Genomic DNA, 21,468 nt, shown 5'->3' with positions numbered 1-21,468 from the left:
ACTGGATATTGTTTCAAACAAGAACCTAAAATACCCTTTTTGCTTCAAAGAAGGGCCTAACCAAATGCATTTTCATCATTTCATTTTTTTTTATCTTTTTCCTTTTTCTTAAAATTTTCTTTTCTTTTTTCTACTCCTTTTTTTCGCTTTTTTTTTTCGACTGGCAAGGGTTGCCGCCCTCGCTGGTCGCCGAAGAGGGCGCCGACCCAAAAACCCGGAAGAATTGAAGCCACATACACCTAAAACCCATAAACCTCTAAGTCCTAATATCGCAGGTAGCAAAATGCGTAGAACCGATGAGAGTTCTACACGGACGATACTTTTTTTTTTTGGGTCCAATCACGGACGATACTTAAAAACCCAAAAACAAAGAAGAATTGAAGCCGTAGAGTAGACAGAATCGCACGAAATAATGGCGTTGAAGGATCGTATTGCGGTGCATTTTCTTGATCGAACCATGGAAGCTTTTGCTTGCGATCCTACGTCCTTTTTGTCTCCCTTGCTAGCGCTTCGTCGTCTCCTATGCGCCGCAAGCTGGGTTGCGATGGCGGCCTTGCTCGTGACCGTCCGGGCGAGGCCGCCATTGATGGCCGCAAGGGATGCCTCACCCGGGCGAGGGCTACCCTCGCCGGCCACAAGCTCGCCGCCAACCAACGAGGGCCTGGTGGAGGGTCGCTGCCTTGTCGCCTCCAAAACAAAAGAAATAGGAAAAAGAAAAGAAAACTTTTAAGAAAAAGGAAAAAAATCAAAATAAGAGGAAATGCCGAAATTATCCTTGGTCAAGCTATTATTTGAAATAAAGAGGGCATATCAAGCCCTTGTTTGAAATAAGGTCCACTTCAGGCTCTTATTTAAAATTTTCCCTTAAAAATGTGATCCGGAAATATCATCTTTTTTCCTTTTGAAAAAAAAAAGTAAACACTCCATTCGGGAGGACATGTGGCTAGAAAAATGGAAGCATGTTTTTGAAATAGTGAAATTAGTAAATGGTGATATCATCCGATCGTTTAAATTTTTTGTGTTATCATGTTTGTTTTCATGTGTTAAAATTAGGCGATATTGATAGTAAGGCAATTCTTGAAAGAAGAGAGGAAAGCAATTCGCAGAGAGAGTCATTTTCTTTATTTCTTAAGAAAAATTCTTGGGGTGAGTGGCTCTAAAGTTGGTTCAAATTTCACGTAGAATTTGAAATCTATCCATTGAAATTAGTTTTCCAATTTCTAGAACCTAAAACCCACCATACATAACTTTGGATCCTGAAATCTAGATTGTTACAGGTTTAAGGTCTACTCGGGTTCAACTTATATTTTTAATTTGAACAATTGCAGTGAATTATCACCTTTAATGATCATCATTTATCGCTCTGATCCATTGATCACTATTAGATATTGTCGAAAATGGAAGCTTAGACTAGTAATTTCATATTACACACTTATCATTGGACACAGATCGCACGAAGACAATTAGTTTTTAAAAAATGTTCTAGATTCCAAGTAGACCTAAAGTATGAAACCTACCGTCAGAATTGGTTCTCCAATTTTTGTAACCCGAAACCTACCACGCATATCCCGAAACCTCAAACTACATGGCTGTTTAATAGTCCGATCTCCGGTTCCCAGTTCTACCCTTAAACCATGCTCACCCTAAGAAACCCAACAAATAAAAGCATTTTTTAATCAAGGACTTTGACTTTGGAGTCAACAATTTAAGGTTGTTTCTTTGGAAGATCAGAAGTCGTATTGAGGCGTGGAATCATTTGATGGAGACATCAACTGAATTTATGGTATCGCTTGATCTCTGCTCGGGGTCTTCCTCTAGGTAATCTTCCTTTTGCTTCTCCTCTCAGCATATTGCTCTGTTCCTATGTGTGCCTGCAAACATTTTTGCTGTTGGAGGGAAGTCGGGAGCAATTTTAGTCCTTAAACACCAATTTTGTTCATATCAATAATAGCAGTACCATGTAGGACGGTCGGCGTATGAGTTAGCAATGTCCGATCAAAATTGGCCAAATGAACTGAGCTGGCAAAATAGAAAAAAAAAAAAATAGGACTCAATCGAAAAAATTAAAAGGTTTAAGACTAAATTGACAAAATTATAATAGGTTTAGGAAAGCAACAAAACCTAGTCACGGATAAATCTTGCATATGAGGAAAGCAAAAGCTTGTTTGATTCTTCAGAGGGGCTTGGATTGAGTGGTTTAGCAAGTTCGCCTTCAAAGGAATCACTAAATCAAGTCTTTAGACGCGCTGAATGGAATTAAGAAATTGATAGCTCTTATGTGTGAATCGGGGTTAAATGATAGTGATATTCAATTGTATGTGAAGAACTTTTGGTTCGATTTTGAGTCCGATGTAGATGGTAAGGTTTAGAAGTTGAAATTGTTGGCTGGTTCCACTGGGTTAATGGAAAAGAGCACTGTCACTCCTAAAGGAAAAGAGAAAGTTGTCGAATTCTCAAAAGAGTTAAAAGAAAACTCTAGCGGTTCCAAGTTCGAGGAAGAAACTGCGGAGGAAACAGAGTCACAAGTAAAGATAAGCGATGACGATGATCAAGTGTTAGAAATCTTTCGATACTTTGGTGGATTTGCAAAAGACAATAAGTTTCGACAAAGATCTTTAAGAGTCAAGACTATATGCACTCGTTTAATGGTTTCTTGGAAAGAAAAGTCATGCCACACAAGACTGTTGATTTTGAATATCTTAGTGATCATGGGATTGCAATAATAGAAATGTTTGAGAAGTTGGATTTGATTAACTTATGCACAGAGTCGGAAACATGATATCCTAAGTTTGTGGCCTTATTTTATTCGAATCTTCACTTTTCGAAAGACCCCAATAGAATGACTTTCACTATTGGTGATTTTTGGTATGTGGTCACATCCGATCTATTGGCATCTCTTGTAGGAGTGAAAGCATCCAATTTTGTGAAAATTGATGTAAAGTCAAAAGCGGCCTACAAATGATCACAGAACATGATAAGTTCACTAGAACCACGGGAACATACATCAAGAATGCATCTATGCCTCAACCGTATAGGATCGTACACAAGATTTTTATTGGCTACATAAGACCTAAGGCATCATCTACTACGGATGTCTCGTGCTATGAGGCAAGGATGATTGCTACAATTGTGAGAGGATTGTCTTGCTTTTTTGTACACACAATCATTTTTCATATGTACAGGACAATAACGAAGAAAGCGGGGCAATTGCCATATGGTGCGCTAATCACAAAAATCTTTCGAGCATTGGAAGTGAAGCCACCCTCACAGATGAGGTAGGAGATACTGCTAGGTATGATCGTTGATTCAGACACTTTGTTAAAAATGCATTTCACTATGACTCCGGATGGATGGATGGACAAAGATGGGAATTTCATTACGATTAGATGCAATCTTGATGAAAGAGCAAAAGAAATTATTGATGTTACTCTTGCCAACAGAAAGAGCAAGCCGAAGAAGAAGGCTTTGCTAATTCTCGTCAAAAGAAGAAGGGAAAGAAGGCAAAGAAGTCCGCTTTTTCTGCTAAGTCGTTTGACTCGGAAACCACCATGTCTGGAGAAGCATCTCCTTTGAGCAAAAGGACATCTCGTGCTGTGATTGAAGAAAGGTTGGAAGAGTCACTGGACAAAGGAGAGTCCTTGCTCTTAAAAAAGAGATAGTTGCTAGACGAAAGTGAGAAAAGTATGAGAGAGAGCCAGGAAAGTACAATTGGGATGTACGAAGATAGAATAAGAGGATTTGATGCTGCAAACCGTGAAAAATCCAGAGTAGAAGCTGAAGCTAAGGCAAAAGAAGAAGGAGATGCATACGTAAAGGTGTTGGTAGATGCCAAAGCTCAAGCTAAAGCCGGTGCAAAAAAGAAACTAGATGCTCAAGCTCTCTCAAAGAAAGAGATCATTGACAGAGCAAAGCAAGAGGTCTCTGCTGTAGTGGAATGAGTAATTGAGGAAGAAAAATAGAGAAAGGCTACTGAGCTATAGGGTAGTGAAAAGTAGAGATAGAAAAGGGAAGCAGAAGAGAGAAAGCATCGGGAAGAGTATTTTGCCACCTTGAGCAACAAGCGTGCGAAAAGCTCGAGAATGAATGTGACATTGGGAAAAGAAGTGAATCTGGCCGACCTTGCCGCAGGATCATCTGCTTAGGGGGTGTCAAAGTTCTTGACACTTTCATGAAGACTATGACTAATCTTCAAGATGGACAGGACGGATTCAGAAAGCGGATAGACATACTTCGAGCGTAGCTTTTCGGGGAGGTAGAGATACCGAAGGAACGGATTCGGAACCATGAGGTATTTCTCCGAGAAGAAGTCAAAAAGGCATAGGATCGGGTTTTGGGGGGGACTTAGCTCAATTTGGCAAGAATCGGGTTCTGGCCAAGGAATTGAAGAACCTAACCGAGGTCTTTGATATGAGACCGAATGAGTTGTCCACATTCAACCTTGTCCGAGCACCTTTTAACATCACCACCTTCAAGCCCTCATCGTTTGCACTGCCACTAACCATGAAAAATATTTCCAAATAACTGCATTTCATTTTAGTGGTTTTGAACTCCTTTTCTTTTGGTGCTGTTTGCTAGATGTTTGGTTGAAGTGCAATGTACCTTGGTACTATAAACTACATCTATAAATAAGTTTGTGCGTGCTTTTGTTGTTATGAATCTCTTGATGCCTATTTATGCCTGTTTATGTTGTTGATAAAAGAGGGAGAAAGCACATGAAGTTCAAGCTCGGTTACTTCATAGTAAGTTTTTTGTGTTAAAGAAAAGCTAAGGTAAAGAATGTGAAATTATTTGTCACTGTCATATTTTTACCTAAGCTGTCATACTTGCTTCTTTTTTTTTTTTTTTTTATCTAAATTGAAAATAATTCTCTTATGCAAGTATCGTTTTATCAAAATCTTTTCAAAAGTTAGAACGCTTGAAAGATTTTGTCTCCATCAAAATAAGGGGGGATTGTTAGGAAATTATGTTTGATTTTGAAGGAAACAAAACCACCCTACTTTGTTGAAAAGAATTTGATTTATATTTTCATGATTCACTACGAATATATCTCCATGCCTTTTGTACTTAATATGCTTAACGCTTTTATTATGACGGAAGCGGGATTTGTGTGTGATGCTGGATGATACGAGAATCATGATGAGCTATATTTTGATCTTTGATTTATCCTCATTGCTTAATTAAATCTTATTCTCTTATTATTTTAGCGGATTAAATTTCCCTACTAACGGTCAATTATCCGATTAGGATTGTGTTCCTAAGTTAAATTGATTGACTAATCAATCTCAAATATATTCTAGAGACTTTCCATTCAAGGAGTCTTGATTGATTGGTAATCATCTGTTGGACAATTATCTTTATTAGATGCTTAGTTTAAGGATTCTACGATTTATTTGTATTGGCGAACAAATTACCTCAAAATTATGATCATTCTCACTTCAACGGCTCGTGATCTTTATTCATCAATCAACCAATGGCTAATTTTGGGAGATTGACCCTCGAGTGGTTCTCGTCCAACCGGAAGTGTGGAAGATGATGAGTATAAAGAGCACCAAGTTCAAAGATCGTGGAGACAGATCAAGAATTCATCATCTTTATTCCAAGAGAGCTTTATTTGATTAATTGTATACTTGAGTGTTTATTTGAAATCTTGTGAGAGGTGATAGACAGAGTCCAATGTGTAGAGTGGAAAGCCTTAATAGAGGCATAGCTTACTTCTATTGGAAGTGCTTGTGGTCAAACATTTACATTTTTCCGTAATCTCTAGCTAGTTGGCTATTTGTGTGGGAGAGTGTATGTAGACTTATCATAAGCCGAATCACTATAATCTCTTGTGCATTGTCTTTTACTCTCTACTTGCCTGTATTTACTGTTTAGTAAAAGCATTGCATGATTCTACTTATTATATTTTTCCTATTAAATTCGATTATTTTAACTTCGCATTATTTATTTGAGTTAAGTTATAAAAACTTATTCACCTTCTCTAGGTGTTAGGTTTAGCCAAAACAACAAACTGCACCTCGTTGGTGATTGATTTGATCAATTTCATGTGGTCCTTCCTAAACATAATGGCATTTCGACCGAAAAAAAAAATAACGACCATATTTCAACCAAAAATAAAAACATAATGACCATATTCTGACAAAAAAAAAAAAACATAATGACCATATATAGTTATACATGTATCTCCACATAAACATGTCCATACGAGAATAATCTAAGTAGGGCACACTTTTCTTTTCTATAAAAGACAAACAGACAGAGGAATACAAGATTGGAGGAAGGTTGGATCACTCGAGTTCAGTTTCTCCGCAGCAACTTCGTGGTCCATTCTTTGGCTTCCTTAATCTTCCGCCCACAACCGCTCGCAAGTGCTGCCTGTTCGCTCACACGATTGTCGGTCCGGCAATATGTGGCGAAATGCTCGCAGTTGTTGTTGACAAGGCTGTAGTCGCCAAAAGCTTTGTCCTCGTAAAGCTTCTCGGCCCTATCGACGACTTGATGGGGCAATTTGGTGTTGGCTAACCTGGTGCAAGTTCCCGACCTTGCCAGCTTAAACCCTACCAGCGGCCACCCGTATTCATACTGGTGGAGGGAACGAAGCCTTTTGCCATCCTGCCTGAAGCAATCGAGACAAGTTTTGACGACGCCACGGTTGATGCTCTCCTGGTATCCGCATTTTGGGCAAGGGGGCGAAAGTTCTTGCCTGTCACTAGTCTTGGACAATGATGGGAATATGGTTTTTTCGCTTTGTGTTCGGGTGAAATGAATCACGTAGCCGTCGCCGACGTAAATTCCTGTCATACGTACATGCAAACTGGTAAAGAATCAAGTTTAGTCCAAAATGGAAAAAGAAAAAATCTGGTGGACGTGTAGGTCGATTTTTTATTTAAATAGACACTAAATGTGCTGGAGCTCCAGCTCAGCCCTAGAATTCTCACTCCAGCTTCCTACTCAACGGAGACACGCACAAATTTTCCACGCTCTAAAACCGAGGACAACAGTATATTTTTTTATTATTATTATTTTTTTGGCTTTTAGCTCATTCGGCTATATCTTTTGCAGCCATCTCTTGGTCTCTTTTTCTAAGTGCGATCACTATATAGTCTCTTTTGTGAATGGAACACCACCATAGTTAATCCCATAAGAGAGTGCTTCCGACCAGACCATTTCAAACGAGTCGACGTTCATTAATGTTTTTATGGCTGCGCAACCAAAGAGGATTGGATTTTTCTAGTTTTAACATGAGATTGACTCGTCATTGGGGCGTAGGTCTATGATTTTTTTAGTCTTTTAGGGTTGACTGGTTGGTGGGTCTCAAGGCGGAATCCTTGTCATTCTCTCTCCCCAACCAAGAGTCTAGGGTTTCCATTGTGTTATCAGAACCGTATCACGCCTTTTTCTCTGGCGAGATGGCATGTTCGACTGAACTCAGGCGTGTATTGCCTGGAAATAAAAGGAAGGGAAGAGAGAGGAGAGTGAAACTGTGGGAGCGGATTAAACTCAACTCTGATAGAGCCTCGAAAAGTGGCTTCAGTTTAGCCGCAGCTCGTCCCAGTTCTTTGAGAGCGGGAATTGATTTTTAACATTCATTCTGGGCTGAGGGCAAGTGTTTAAGTTTGGCTTGGAAGAGATAGTACGAGAAAGTGGACTCACAAGCCATCCATCATGAGATCGAGCAATCGGGAGAAATCAGAATTCAATTGTTATTAGAAACTTTTCACGCCTTTTCTCGGGCAACAGAAATCCGATATGAAAAAACCTGAACGGTGGGGATGGACTAAAACTCAACACTCATGGAGCCTCCAGAGCCAAAGGTAAACCAGGTGGAGGTGCGGCTCGACCCGCGTTTGAGCTTTGCTTGGGAGAAATGGTACGAGAAAGCGAACTCCACAACCCACAAGCGCAGATATTAACCGGTGTACTTCATTTAACCCTCAGAAGGAATGGATTTGATGAGTGTAAAATGATCGGCTAAAGAGCAAAAAGATTGGCTAGAAAAAGGGGGAGGATAAACAAAAAAAGGACTAATGCAAGATCAGGAAGATGAGGAGGACTCACCATGATGGCTGTATAATCCATACAACCCGTATCTGTAAACGTGATCCCCAGGTTTGAGATCCTGAGGTCGCACCACTTTCCACATCAACTGCATCAATGTAGTCAATACCTGGTTGATGATCTCCATAACCATTTTGTCTTGTGGCCCTTTTGCACTCTAATGGACTTGTGCTCGAGCGGATTTACCTGCCCAAAACTCCAAGAACTGAAGATAATTATTGCAGTGAAGAGAAGAACAAGAGAACTCATGTTGGGAAAGCTAAAATGGTCACCTGCGCTGCCAAAAAGGCTGATGACAGGGATGATGAATACGGTCTTTGGAAGAGAGGAAAAAGATAAAGGAAGAGGAAGAAGTGAGTGAGAACGAACTGGGAGAGAGTGGGCGATGAAGATGATGAGGTTATTGTATGAGGGTTCTTCAAGTTTGTGTCTCTTCTCGTGTCTGCGTGAGAGAGAGATGGCGCAAGAGAGAGAGGAAAGGAAGAGGCAGAAGTGAGTGAGAATGAACTTGGGGGAGAGCGGTCGACGGCGATGAGAGAAAAGAGAGGAAAGGAAGAGGGAGAAGTGGGTGAGAATGAACTGGGAGAGAGTTTGGCGATGGCGATGATGAGGTTATCGTATGAGGGTTCTTCAAGTTTGTGTGTGTCTCTTCAAGTGTGTTGTCTGCGTGAGAGAGAGAGAGAGAGAGATGGCGGAAGAGAGAGGAAAGGTAGAGGAAGGGAAGAGGAGGAAGAAGTGGGTGAGAATGAAGGGAGCGATGGCGATGAGGTTTTTGTGTGAGGGCTCGACAGCGAGACGATTTCTCGGGTCAGAGGGCTGAGGAGATAGGGTCACGCCGCGGAGGTCCTCAAAGCGGGGCGACCCGTGACCCGAAGCTCCAGCTCCATGGAGCCACGACATCGCGGCCACCCGGAACTCGTCATCCGCCGCGAGATCGGGGCTCCGAGCCCGAGCGCCGCTCGTGGCGAAGTGCGGGAGGTCGATGAAGAAGACACTTCGAAAGAGAGGAAGGAACGGGGCGATGGGTAGGGACACTGCTGAAGACGACGACGTGTCCTAGTTTAGCCAACTTGCTGTTCGTTTTTTTTTTCTAAATATAATCTAAACGCATAAGTGGCGCTCTCCTCTAAGAGCACCCAATATTCTCTCACCACCTCATTAAATGATCGTGTGTCCAGTAGGGTCTACATTTCCATTTTTTTTAAAATTTATTTTTCTTTCATATTTTCCTTTCCATAAATACCCCCACGGCTCGTCTGACCAGACAAAAAAAAACACCCCCGGCCCCACCCACCCCCACCCACCCCCACCCCGCCCCCTCCTTCCTCTCTCTCTCTCTCTTCCGACTTTCTGCAAAAAGAAGACGATGATGAAGATTACGAGGAAAATAAATGCGAAGCATAAGCAGAAGCAGGAGCATTTCCAACAATGGCGACACTTACTAGAGCTATTTCATTTATGAATACAGATACATACACACCCATCTTTACACATGAACGCTCAGCCAGAAGCCGGCATCGACGACGTAGGACGGCATTTCGGGGTGGTGAAATCATTGGCGCGGTGGATGAGCAAGAGAAATCTCGCGTCGGGTTGAGAATAAGTTCTTAACAAACCCATGAAACCAAAAAAAGATAAAAAATTTCATCGTCCCGATCCACCGATCTAAACGGGAAAATCAAGCGGCCTCGGGTGGGGAGGTGCGATTTGCCGCGCGCCGGCCTGTCGTACTCTGCCACCGCCGGCGCCGCCCGCCCGCTCCATGCGCGCGAAAGCGTCGAAGAAAAACACAGGCCGCGGCACTACGGGCACGGCCGGGAAGCACATTGCGGCCGTGCCAGGGAAGTAAGCTCCGGGCCCGGCGCCCACTGGGTGGCGGCCGAGGCTGAGGTCGAGGGGCAGGGCGAGGGCCGCGACGGTCGGCACTGCGGAAAGGGGAGGGCTCATCGAGGGAGCTGCTCTGGCTGGGGCCGCGGGAGTTTGAGATCAGCTCAGCGGAGGTGGGGAAGTTGGTCTTGGCCTTGGCGCGCGCGGCCTCCTCGGCGGTGTCGACGGTGCCGAGCCACACCCGGGTCTTCTTGCCGGGGTCCCGGATCTCGGCGGCGTACCAGCCCCAGGGCCTCTTTGAGGCCGTGAGGGTTTGGGATGGCAGCGCTGAGCTTTTCTCTTGTTGCCATGAGAGAGAGAGAGAGACGCGATGGCTTGAGGGAGGAGACTACGGTGAGGGAGGTGAGGGGTGTTTTGGGATTAAAAAAAGTGAGCGAAAAAAGGAACTGTATTCGACCCCCAAAAAAAGCGGTGAAAAATCTGAAAAGTGAACCCTATGACACGTGTCAAATTTTTAATCGGATGGCTTAGAAATGACGTGGCGCTCCAGGAGCATCCAATATTTTCTAGTTTCGACAAGTTGTCAAATTTGACGAAAAAAGAAGGAAGACATTTTTTTTTTTTTTGTCGAAGAAGAAGGCATGGCAAGGGAGGGCAGGGCCCTCCCGCCTGTGTATCTCATTCCCATTTTTTTTTTAACTTTTAATTCTTTTTTTATTTTAATTTAACTAATTAAATTAAATTAATATTATATTTTGACGAAAACGCCTTTGATCGGTCGAATTTTTGGCGAGATCGGCCAACCGGCTGGTGAAATCAGGCCCTTATTTAAAACAATCACAATTATTTCAGACCTTGATTTGAGATAAAGAGGGAATTTAATATCCTTATTTGAAATAAGAACCATTTTAGATTTTTTTTGGAAAAAAATGAAAGTATTTGAAATCTTTATTTGAAATTTTTCACAAAAAAAACTAGGTGGGTTGCGATGACAGTTGGAGATAAAGTGGGAGCGCAGAACCGGTAGACACAGTCACACAGAGCCGTAGGAATGTGCTTGCACGAAAGATCACGCGGAACTGGTGGATAAAGTTGTCTGACACACGTGTGGGTTTTGTTCTATTAAAACTCTGGAAAAATTCCTTCCGGAAAAATATTTAGTAAAAAATTCTTTTTTCGTGATCCAAAATGAACATTTTTTTCGGGGAATCTTAGGTAATACGCAGGAGAAAACCGCTGACCATGTCGTGGCGTGATGTGATGTGATGTGATGTGAGACGGGAACTTGGGGATTGGTGGGATTTGGCGTTTGTCTTTTAGGGTTGCCGGTCAAGATGCAACTTGCATTGGACCAAATAAAAAAAAACAAACAGATGCAACTTGCATGTAAAGCCGATACGTCCAACGTGTATGTGAAACCAACAATTTGGTCAATACCTCACGTTGCGACATCGAACAAGTGGCGGTGGGTATAATTACCCCAAAAAAAAAATATCTTAAACTTTTTATATTTATGTCACTTCAATTCTAATTTTTTTTCTTTGCCAATTGAGTTCTAAACTTTTTATAATTATGATAATTCAGTCCATTTTACCGGCCGACCATACTCTGAAATTTTTTTAATAATATATCTTTTTTGTTTTATTTATCTTTTTTTTTCTCTTTTCTCTTTTTTTTTTCCTTTCCTATTCTTACTGTGGCCATCAAGGATCATTTTTTGAGATTAACATGGTCATTTCAAATTCTTATTTGAAATAAAGCTCACTTTATATTTTTATTTAAAAAAAATAAAAGCACTTAATGTCCTTATTTGAAATAATGCCTGCTCTCTTATTTGAAAAAAAAAAGGTATTTCGTATCTTTATTTAAAATTTTCCCAAGATTCGCAAGAAAAAAGAGTGGCCCCCAATAACTTTCGATGAGACGGCAAACCAATGTCTTTTCCTCGAAGGTCGGTCGGAGGCCGTCTTGGACTGTTCCCAGAAATGTCAAGCCTTTTGCTCGTTGTCGGGAATCCAGAACACATGCATGTTACGCGCCATGACCGGGAAAGAAAGCATCATCAAGAACAGGGTCGGTTTTTTTTTTTTAATAAAAAAAATTTAGATGTTATCATTAGTGGTCTTCGCTCGTGCGAAGTGTGAAACGACGAACGTTCCTTGGATTCACTGAAAGGAGATGTACATCAAAGGGATTAATTTACAGCATAGGGGAAGCACGGATCGAAGATATGTGACCATCATAACTCGTCATCCTCGGAAAGTGTTTTGTTCCGCTGTTGTTCAATAAAGAATCTCGAGATCGAGTGTTGACATCTAAATTTTGATTTTTCCTTAAATCGTGCATTTTACATGAAAATGAGAATTAATTTCAGTTCTCGCCGGAAATAGTTAATTAGCTTTCATGCACAACATATTTAATTTAGTTTAGCATGCATTGCATTCGCATCGATTTGGACCGGTGGCGGGGAATTGAGCTTCAAATTGATGCGCGGAAGGACTCGAACTCACATGTGATTCTCGGCCAAGCATAAAAGAGGGAGTGCCGAAATTTGTTAGGCCTTAAAAGCCTATTTTGAGCTCAAACCAGCCTACTCAAGTTTGATTAATTAGAGAAAAGTCTCTAATTAAAATGTCAATTATTTTTATAAAGCCTAATTTGAGCCCAAAAAACGCGCGATAACCCACAAGCTATGAGATTTTCGGCTGGCTCTACGTCCTCATCGTGGTTGCCGAACTTTTTGTCTTAAATTTATGCAATTCAGGCCTTTGGGGACTTAATTCAAGATATATTTGCGAAAATAACAAAACTTAGGCCCTAAGCTTGTAACGTCTTTGCCTATCTAAACAAGCTTAAGCCTAGGGTTTATAAGATCGACTCTCGTACACAGAATTTTTACTCCCGGCATATTCATGGCGTAGAGAGAAAAAAAAATTTCATCCACGAAATAAGCCCAGATCAGCAAAGTGGGTCTTTGATGTCTCCTCAAGCCACTTCTTGATCAATATCCAGTCACCTTGGTTTGTGCTGCGACAATCTAGGCGAACGTACCCAGGAGCGGAGGATTTCTACAATCGGCGTCATCGTTCGAGCTGTGCTCGAGAATCGTCTCGTACCCGTTCGTCGCCTTGCCCGATGAGCTCCGCCGTGCGTGTCCCAATCCGAGCCTGTCCAATTCTCAAGCTTGGTCGTCAAGCTTGGCGAATTTCATATCAGGAAAGGCAAATCTTGCAAAATAAGGTCTAGTTTCCTATTTTGAATGCTAGTAGTATCCAATTTGCATATCCTGAAAATTCCGTCGTTTGATTTAGAGCATTGTGATATTTGATTGCTTAAATCGGAAAATCGCATGTTTAAATTAGGTATTTTAGAAATCTTGCAACATGTTATTTGCTTAATTTGAAAGATTGCACGTCAAATTTGTACATTAGATATTTTCAAAAATCTTTGTGCTTGAATTGGAAAGACTGTGATGCATTGTGAATATTTTGGGGATTTTGTGATAATCTTGTCATAATTTTAAAATTCTCCAAAAATACTCAAAGATATCCAAAACATTTCACAATGTAATCGATTAGGAAACTTCATTATCCGCAACTGCAAACATGGAAATAAGTTTATCTATTAGCCTCTACATGGAATTATTTTCATAGCGGGTATTTTAAAGTCTTAGGATCGATCTATCGGACTTTAGAGAAGTAGCGGTAATTATCTTTTCAATTTAATAGATTTTCAACTTTAATCTAAAAGCACATAAAAAAAAATTCAATTTTTTTAAAAAAAAATCATTCATGTCTCACATTTTAATTCATCTCACAAATAAAATAATATTTTTTTAAAAATGTAGCAAGATATGGTTTCTTAAAAATCATGTCTTATCATTTTTTTATTTTCTAAAATGCTATCTAATGGATCATTTCCATTAAATAAAATCCGTTTGAATCCATTAGGGTAGATTTTAAAAGATGTAAACATAGGATATAAAGATTTTCTTAAAAATTTTGGGGCTTAATGAAAGTTAAATCCAAAAACTTTAAGATAATCTTGAACCAATTCATCCTCATTTTCATTAATTTTTAATTTTGAAAATTTCACAAAAAAACAAAAAAAATATATAAAAAAGAAAACCCAAAAAAAGGCACCTTTGAACTTCAAATCAGAAATCATCAAAATTGCCAAATTGAACTTTTTTTTTTCATGAAATTGATATCGAAAGAGCATTAATTTTAAAAAAATTAACGTAGCCAAATCCCGAACTTAAAATCTCTGGTTCGTAGAAAGAATTTAGTTCTCTCACTAATTTACGTAGCTTCTAATTGACCAATCAAAAAACGATTAGAGGCGGCTAAGAAAAAAATTTAAAAAAAAATCTTTTCACAATATCATCATTTGAACCGTAAGTCACGATTTGGTAGAACTTGAGATAGTTCGAGCTAAGTTAATTAATCTAATTAATTAATTTGATAATCCATTAACCTAAAATGAAAAACCTTTGATTTTTAAGATCACAACATGCTGACACCTAAATTTTGATTTTAAGAAATTCATGCATAAAATGAGAACTAATCATAGCCCTCACAAAAATAATTTCTCATGCACCGTATATTTATTTTTTATGTCAGTCATTACATTTAAGTTCAAAGGTGAGTCAATTGGACTAGATCCAATGTGGACTTTTCGACTTGAGCATAGGGAGTGTGCCAAATTTTGTTTGAGTAAGTTGAAATTACTTTCATGCCAATTTTATTCGGTTTGAGCTTAACTGTTTGAATAAGGCTTACAGTTAAATGTTCGTTATTCAACAAGTCTTATTTGAAGACCAGCCCATTATTTGCATTAAAATTTTCGTCCAAAGCCTTGAGGAGATATTCAAAATCAAAATGAAATCAGCCCATTCTTCTTATTAAAATTATGTCAGGCCATTAATTAATATTCATTCAATTAACAAATGCCCGAGACATTGTTGCAAATCCACGAGAGAGTGTGGAATTCGGCCATCATCTGCACCATCGAGAAGCCGAGTTCCTTAGTGTCCTAACGAGGACAGGTCTCTTCAAAATTTCGAGAAATCCAAGAGTTTAATTAAAATCGGAAATCTATCTAGCTAGAGATCTAGTAGATGTGGAAACTCAAGATCTAAAGGTCATAATCGAGTCCTACTCAAGCTAGGATAGTTAATCTGACGGTTCAAGTAAACTCTTATTTGTACTAGGACTATCGGGTCTAGCTCTATATATATGAGGGGTTCTTCACATTCAATCGGGTCGGCACATTGAAGGTTCGGCATTCCCATTCGGCACACATAAAAAATTCGGTAATCTCAAGAGCAAGAGAGGTCGGCGGTCGAACTCCTCACGCAAGTCCGTTGCAGTATTTGGTGTTCGTCCATGATGTGAAGGAAAAGGAGAAGGGAAGACGAAAAGGGGGATTCTTTCATCCATTTTTTTATTATTTTCTTTTCTCTGGTTCCTTGCAATCTCACCATGCACGCTGTGAAGTCAGCTGGTCAGCGTTTGTGGATTAAAAGTCGCTGGTAATTAGAGCTGGTTTCTCCTCCGATTGGGCGCACATCACCGAACTCCTTCCGGCGTCCGCAAGCTCGAACTGACTTTGCTCACCCATGTGCGACACCACAACCACATCTCCGACCACCAGCAGCCCTGTTTGTGTCTCATCTCGGACTCTAGCAATCCACATCAAGCCCCGACGTCCCAAGGATCAATCGGCGATCAAAACCGCCCCTGTGCAGTCCTAAAATCGCCGTTGTTCAGCCACTTTTCGACACCAAATTGAGGTCGATTAGCCTTGTTTTTGTCACTACTTGAAGTTCTAGTCTTTCCCCTATTTGTGCTAGTTCGTCCGGGTAAGCTTTGGCGATAAATTGAGCTCGAAAAGGTGCGATCTCGGACAAAGATCCTAGGTTGCACGCATGCTGGAAATTTGCTAAAGAAAAGTAAATTTTTCTCAACTTTTGATTGCTAAATCACACTTGTTTGATTGGTAACTTGTGTTGTTGTTCTTAGATCTCTTTGAACAAATTGATTTTTGCAATAAAAGTAGAAGAATTCAAGCCTTTTTTACTATTCCATGCTAAAGCCGGAAATTGGATTTTTTGGAGAATTGAATCCATGTGCACACTTGGCCGAATTGCCCTATGCTCACGTTGATCCTTGTTTTGAATTGGTTAATTGACATTATGCATGGACTTCTGATGTTATCTCCATGTTATGGATGTAGTTTAGTATATTGAACTTTTTCTAATTTTCAAAAATATTTGAATTGGATAGTGTCGGGTTTGTTATGGATAATTCTTGATCTTGATTCTTATCTCTAACATATGAGTTGGTTGAAATGTTTATCTAATGATTATCTTATCTTATCTCTTGCAATTTTATCTAAGTATATTTGATTTGAGATAAGATTTGATCTGGATTGAAGGTTTACCCGACGTTTCTTGAAAATTATCTTGAACCAATTTTTTCAATTCTTAAAGATAATTTTCTCAAATTAAATTGGATCAAACTTTAGACTAGGAAAAGTGGACCCCAATCTCATATTTTCGGCCATCCTTCTAAACTTTCGAAATTTCAAATTCAATTGACTCGTCTTTATTTTATTTTCATCTTGCTTGTTATAAAGTTTGCACATTTTTAAACAAATTTGCCCATAACATATGCTCTCTATGTGCCTTGTCCCGTCGGAAATTGAATCACACGCCTTATCCATGATCTTATGGAATGAGATGGTGATTTAGTATAAGACTTCGTGTTTTTTCCCTTTGGCAAAAGGGACGTTGTCGTCTTATACCGCTATCCACATACCGACTCGAATCTCGAGGATATAGCGGATAAAATTTCTTCTCTAACTCAGATATTTGGGAATGAGTGAATTTTTCGGAAAAATTCAGATATTAAGGTATCTTATGGGCATTTTTGTTTAATTTTGTTCAAATTTTTGTTTGCTTTTGAATGTTTCTTTTTTTTCTTTTTTGCATCTAATCCAAAAATAAAAAATCAAATCATCTTTGCCTATCATATGGTCTCACGTCACCTTTTTTTTCCTAAAATCATTTTATTCACATTATTCAATCGAAAAGGTCATTTTCATGGAATTGGTATCGAAAGGGTATTAATTTTTCAATTAATGTAACAAAATCTCCGAACTCATTTTCTCTGGTTCGTAGATATAAAATAGTTCTCTCGCTATTTTATTTAAGTTTCTAATCAGCCTACCATAAATGATTAATGACGGCTGCAATTGAACATTTTTTTATGAATAAACCTAAGTTGCGATTTCATAGGACTTGGGAGGATCTAAATTAGGTTAGTTAATTTAATTGATCTGATAATCCATTAACTTGAATTTTTAGGTCGCGACACAACATGGAGTAAGCTTCATTCATACGAGCGAGGGTGAAGCATTTCCTCTAATAACTCAGAACTACTATAACAATGCTCGCTGTCCCTACATCAAATTCCATAGGCCAAGCAAAAATATAAGAGGAAAAACGTCCGAGAAATGCCCCGACAATGATCACTATCAGGACAATCTGCAATCCGTGCCCGCGGGAATGTGCTAACTCGAAAATGGGGCACAAACACTTCGCATTATGGTAAGGTGCAAACACCAAGCCTCATCTGCTCTAGAGCCTGAACAGTTGAATGCTCGATCAATCGTATGACTGCATGTAAGGAAGCAACTGGCAGGTCGAAGCGTTCTGGTCAGGTCAGCAACGGCAAGGTTTGCCTCGTCAACTAAAGCAAGAAAATGATGGAAAATATTGGCATTGCGGATGACGGATGAAATGTTAGCCATTGGATGCTTAATGGGACTGGCATTTCCTGCACTGTCGCCAAGCTGCCACGACATCGAGGGAATCACATCCATCGCTGTAATCATGTGAACCGCCAATGGCACTATCACAACCTACTCTCAGGAATCGCAAAGATGACTGGAGAGCAAACGCACAAGGTGTGGCAGGCACGACGGGTCGTATGTCACGTCAGCACCTAAGCTGTAGAAAATGAGAAATTAAGCCTTCACTGACTGCAGAAAAGAGAAAACAACCGTATATCTCAGATTAATGCTCAACAGCAGAGGTGTGTTAGTGGAGAAATTACTCACATAATGTCCGGTGTCCATCCCGGAGTTCACTCTCAGATGGACAATCCCAAGGCAGGTGTAAACATTTTACCTGGGATGAAGAAATAACATCAACCTCAGTTCGTATTTCTCCACTTTGTGCATGGTCAAACTGCATCAAGATCCACATGATCACATAAAATGAATATTGTTCGGAAACAATCATCGCTTGACCGAGAAGACCTCATTCAAGTCATGCTTTTCTTCATAAAATCCATTTTTAGGCTCAAGGCATTACATAACGATGTCTACCATACCCAATTAAAGAAATGTCCATGATGGGATCTAAGAAGGAAAACTACGGAGTGTGCGCGTTAAATATGAAACTGGAACTTGATCGAACGTGCAAGGATAATGACATCATCACTCACAGAATCTGTACATTGCAAAGACACTGGCTCATCATCATCCATGCTCAATTATCATCTTCAAATCAAGCTTCATGATGCTTAAAGGTGATAGATCGCCATCACTTAACATTACCTGCATGAATATAATCGATTTCTAAGCTGCTATATCATACGATCACAAACTAAGTCCACCTTATTCAGCGAAGTTTGTATATGTGTTGAAGGACAGATCACTAGTTTCGCAACAAAATCAGCATTTGATATCCAGCTCATAGGAACAAGAACAATTACAAGAACCAAGTACAGCAAAAGAGTAGCTCGCGAAAACCACAGTGAACAGCACCATAGTATATCTGCATATACTGATTGATGGAACAAGAACACTGCATAAACATATGAAGGTTCGACTAAAAGAAAAAGACCCAAGAGAGAAAGGAGCTTGAAGCTCAAGGACGATACCTTGAAGCTTTCACATGGGTGAGAAAGATGCCCACCAAGCCAACCCGTGAGCCAACCTAAGTCCAATGCTCTAGTCAGTTCCTGAGAATCTGAGATCACTTCTAGTGCATGATATATAAAGTTAAGACAGATCGAAGAACTATTCAGAAAAAAATGGGGAAAGTGATTATGTGACCACAAGTTTGATCTCTGACGTGTTTTGTAGATTACTGGATCTCATGATTCAGATTGTCACTACAGAAAATAAAAACAATAAGGTTGGCAAAAATATTCCAACAGAATATCTGTAACAGAAATAACTCTAACATGGAAAAATCAAGAAATTGAATTTCGATGCACTTCGGACAGCTTGTTCAATATCATGTTTTGCTGAAGAGTATTTCCGGAAAGTAAATTATGAACTCTGACAACAATAGACTGGCTGGCCGGATCGAACACCAGATGGGAGAATGGACTGGAAGCTAATTATAGTCGGCACACAAATCCACAAAATGCATGAGACAGTAAACCATCTGCGATTAAGACCATCTTGATGATTGATAAAGTCGCCCTTTTTTGCCAGGAAAGAAAAGAACAGAAGAATACATCAACTCCTTAATCTTAGGACGACAGCCTAGTAATCTAGTTGAACGAAACCAAGCAAGCATATGACCCAGGACAATCGTTCAGTTCTTAAGAAACATACACGAACCAATCCCATACGTACCCTGTATCGGCTTCAAGCATGTTGAGAGGACAACGCAGTGGAACCACCAATTTCCTCAACATGCCATCCGCACAACCTGCATCTAGGAAATTATTAGCCAAGGATTTGGTTGATGGATCTGAAAAAAGTAACGAAAACTTTACCATCTGGGATAAGACAAGAAATATATTTCAAGGCCCTCACATTCGATTTGACTGCATTTTCATCCTGGTGAAAACAAAAGACTCTGTCATTGGTAAATTAAGGATCAATAAATAAACCAGGAGAAATGAGACACATCACGCTGTAAGAGAAATTAACAACAAGAGCTTCACCTTTACATAAGTCACGAGCTCTGCATACAGTTCATACAATTCATCTGGCGGATTACCACGATTAGACTCAATTTCTGATATGAGTTCCTTCAAAAAGCATTTCAAGCATGGAGCATGATGACACTTGCCAATCTGCATCACGCGCCGCCTGTTCAGAGAAATACACAGTAAACGTCCTTCACTAAAATAATGCAGCAAAAACATGTGGCAACGAACCTAATAATCAAGAACTAACACATGAGCTAGTACTAGCAGGCTAAGAGCAACAACTCAAAAAGTAGCAACAAGAGCAATAACTTCCACAGAAGTACATTATCATTTCGGCTAGTGTAAATGGCGTCACCAAGTAAAAGAACATCAACATTTGAGCTAAACTTAAAAGGCACTTCGGTTCATTCGGGTTCCCTAAGTTTGGGAAAAGCTCTGAATCAAGACTTACAGCTTTACTGATGCCACCCATGATCCCAGACGAACCTCTGGACTTCCCCTGTCACGGACCCACCACCAAGTGATCTGGGTTTCGGACAGAAGAGACAATTGCTTCAAATTCAATGCACAGAGGATCAAGACACTCTAAAGACCAGGGGAAAAAGAAGGTGAAGATCAGTGAAAACAGAGGAGATTTCACCTCGCGTGTGATATCACGCAGTCAGCGGGTTCCATGGCGAGAAACACAAGAGATTAAATGGAGACTCGCAGTTTGCTTCTCCATTTCTCCATTTTGTTCAAGAATTATTTCTTCTCACCTCGTTCTCTGCAACGCCCTCAACAGACAGGAGTTGTGAGCAGGAGGAGGAGGAAGCTGGAGATGGGTTTGGATCGGTTTTCGGGTTTTGGGTCGGCTTGAATACGAATCTCAAATCGGATTATTTAGGCAATGGAAAAACCGGAAATTCATCCAAAACTTAGGCCCCGTTTGTTTCACGGAAAATATTTTTCCGGAAAACATTTTCCCCAATTTCCGGTGTTTGGGGGGCGGAAAATGAGCGGTCAACAGAAAATATTTTCCGGTCAACAAAAAAAACCTTCTAAAACTAAGGAAAATGATTTCCTCATTTTGAGAAGAGGAAAACATTTTCCACACTTTTCATTCCTCCTCTCTTTCAACGATTTTTTTCTTTTTAATTATTTTTTTTCTTTCTTTTCGTTTTTTATTTATTTTTTCAAAATTCAAAAATTTCATTTTTTATTTTTCGGATAAAATCTATTTTTTAATTACTTTCTTTATTATTATTATTTTGTTGTCGTTTTTTTTATAGCATTTCTTCTTCTCCCTCGGCGGGTTGCCAGCCACGGCCGCAGCCCGTGGCTCCGGCCTTGAGCAAGGAAAGCTATAGCAAGGAACAAAGTCGTGACGTCCGTCCCGAACTTCTTGTACTCCACGCAGAGCTCGGTGGCGGACTCGCCGCGCGGGATGACGTCGGCCTTCCGGTCTTGAGGCTCACCGCCCCGACGTAGTTGACGTCGATGAGTGGGTCGACGAGGCATTCAAAGGTCGATTCCGAGTCGCCGCCAAGGGTGGCCTCCAAGAGGCGCTGCGAGACCTCCGCAGCGTAGTCGACGGGGACCACCTTCATTTGTTTCCACAAAAATTAGAGGGGCATCTCTCTCC

The 21,468-nt window shown here is 40.2% G+C and overlaps 1 protein-coding gene and 1 pseudogene across 1 annotated transcript; one reads left to right on the top strand and one right to left on the bottom strand.

The window, feature by feature from the left end:
* The first annotated feature begins 2,402 nt into the window (after positions 1-2,402).
* Positions 2,403-3,938, top strand: LOC115743851 (tol-Pal system protein TolA-like). The gene is made up of 4 exons (XM_030678832.2): positions 2,403-2,525; positions 3,183-3,275; positions 3,441-3,607; positions 3,767-3,938. Exons 1-4 carry the CDS (start codon positions 2,403-2,405, stop codon positions 3,936-3,938), a joined length of 555 nt encoding a protein of 184 aa, XP_030534692.2.
* A 13,580-nt stretch (positions 3,939-17,518) lies between these two features.
* LOC115743913 lies at positions 17,519-20,716 on the bottom strand (annotated as a pseudogene).
* Positions 20,717-21,468: the final 752 nt, after the last annotated feature.

The sequence above is a fragment of the Rhodamnia argentea genome, chromosome 1, assembly GCF_020921035.1.
Source record: "Rhodamnia argentea isolate NSW1041297 chromosome 1, ASM2092103v1, whole genome shotgun sequence".
Lineage (NCBI taxonomy): Eukaryota > Viridiplantae > Streptophyta > Magnoliopsida > Myrtales > Myrtaceae > Rhodamnia > Rhodamnia argentea.
The sequence above is the reverse complement of the archived record's forward strand: the minus strand, read 5'-3'. Positions and strand labels throughout refer to the sequence as shown.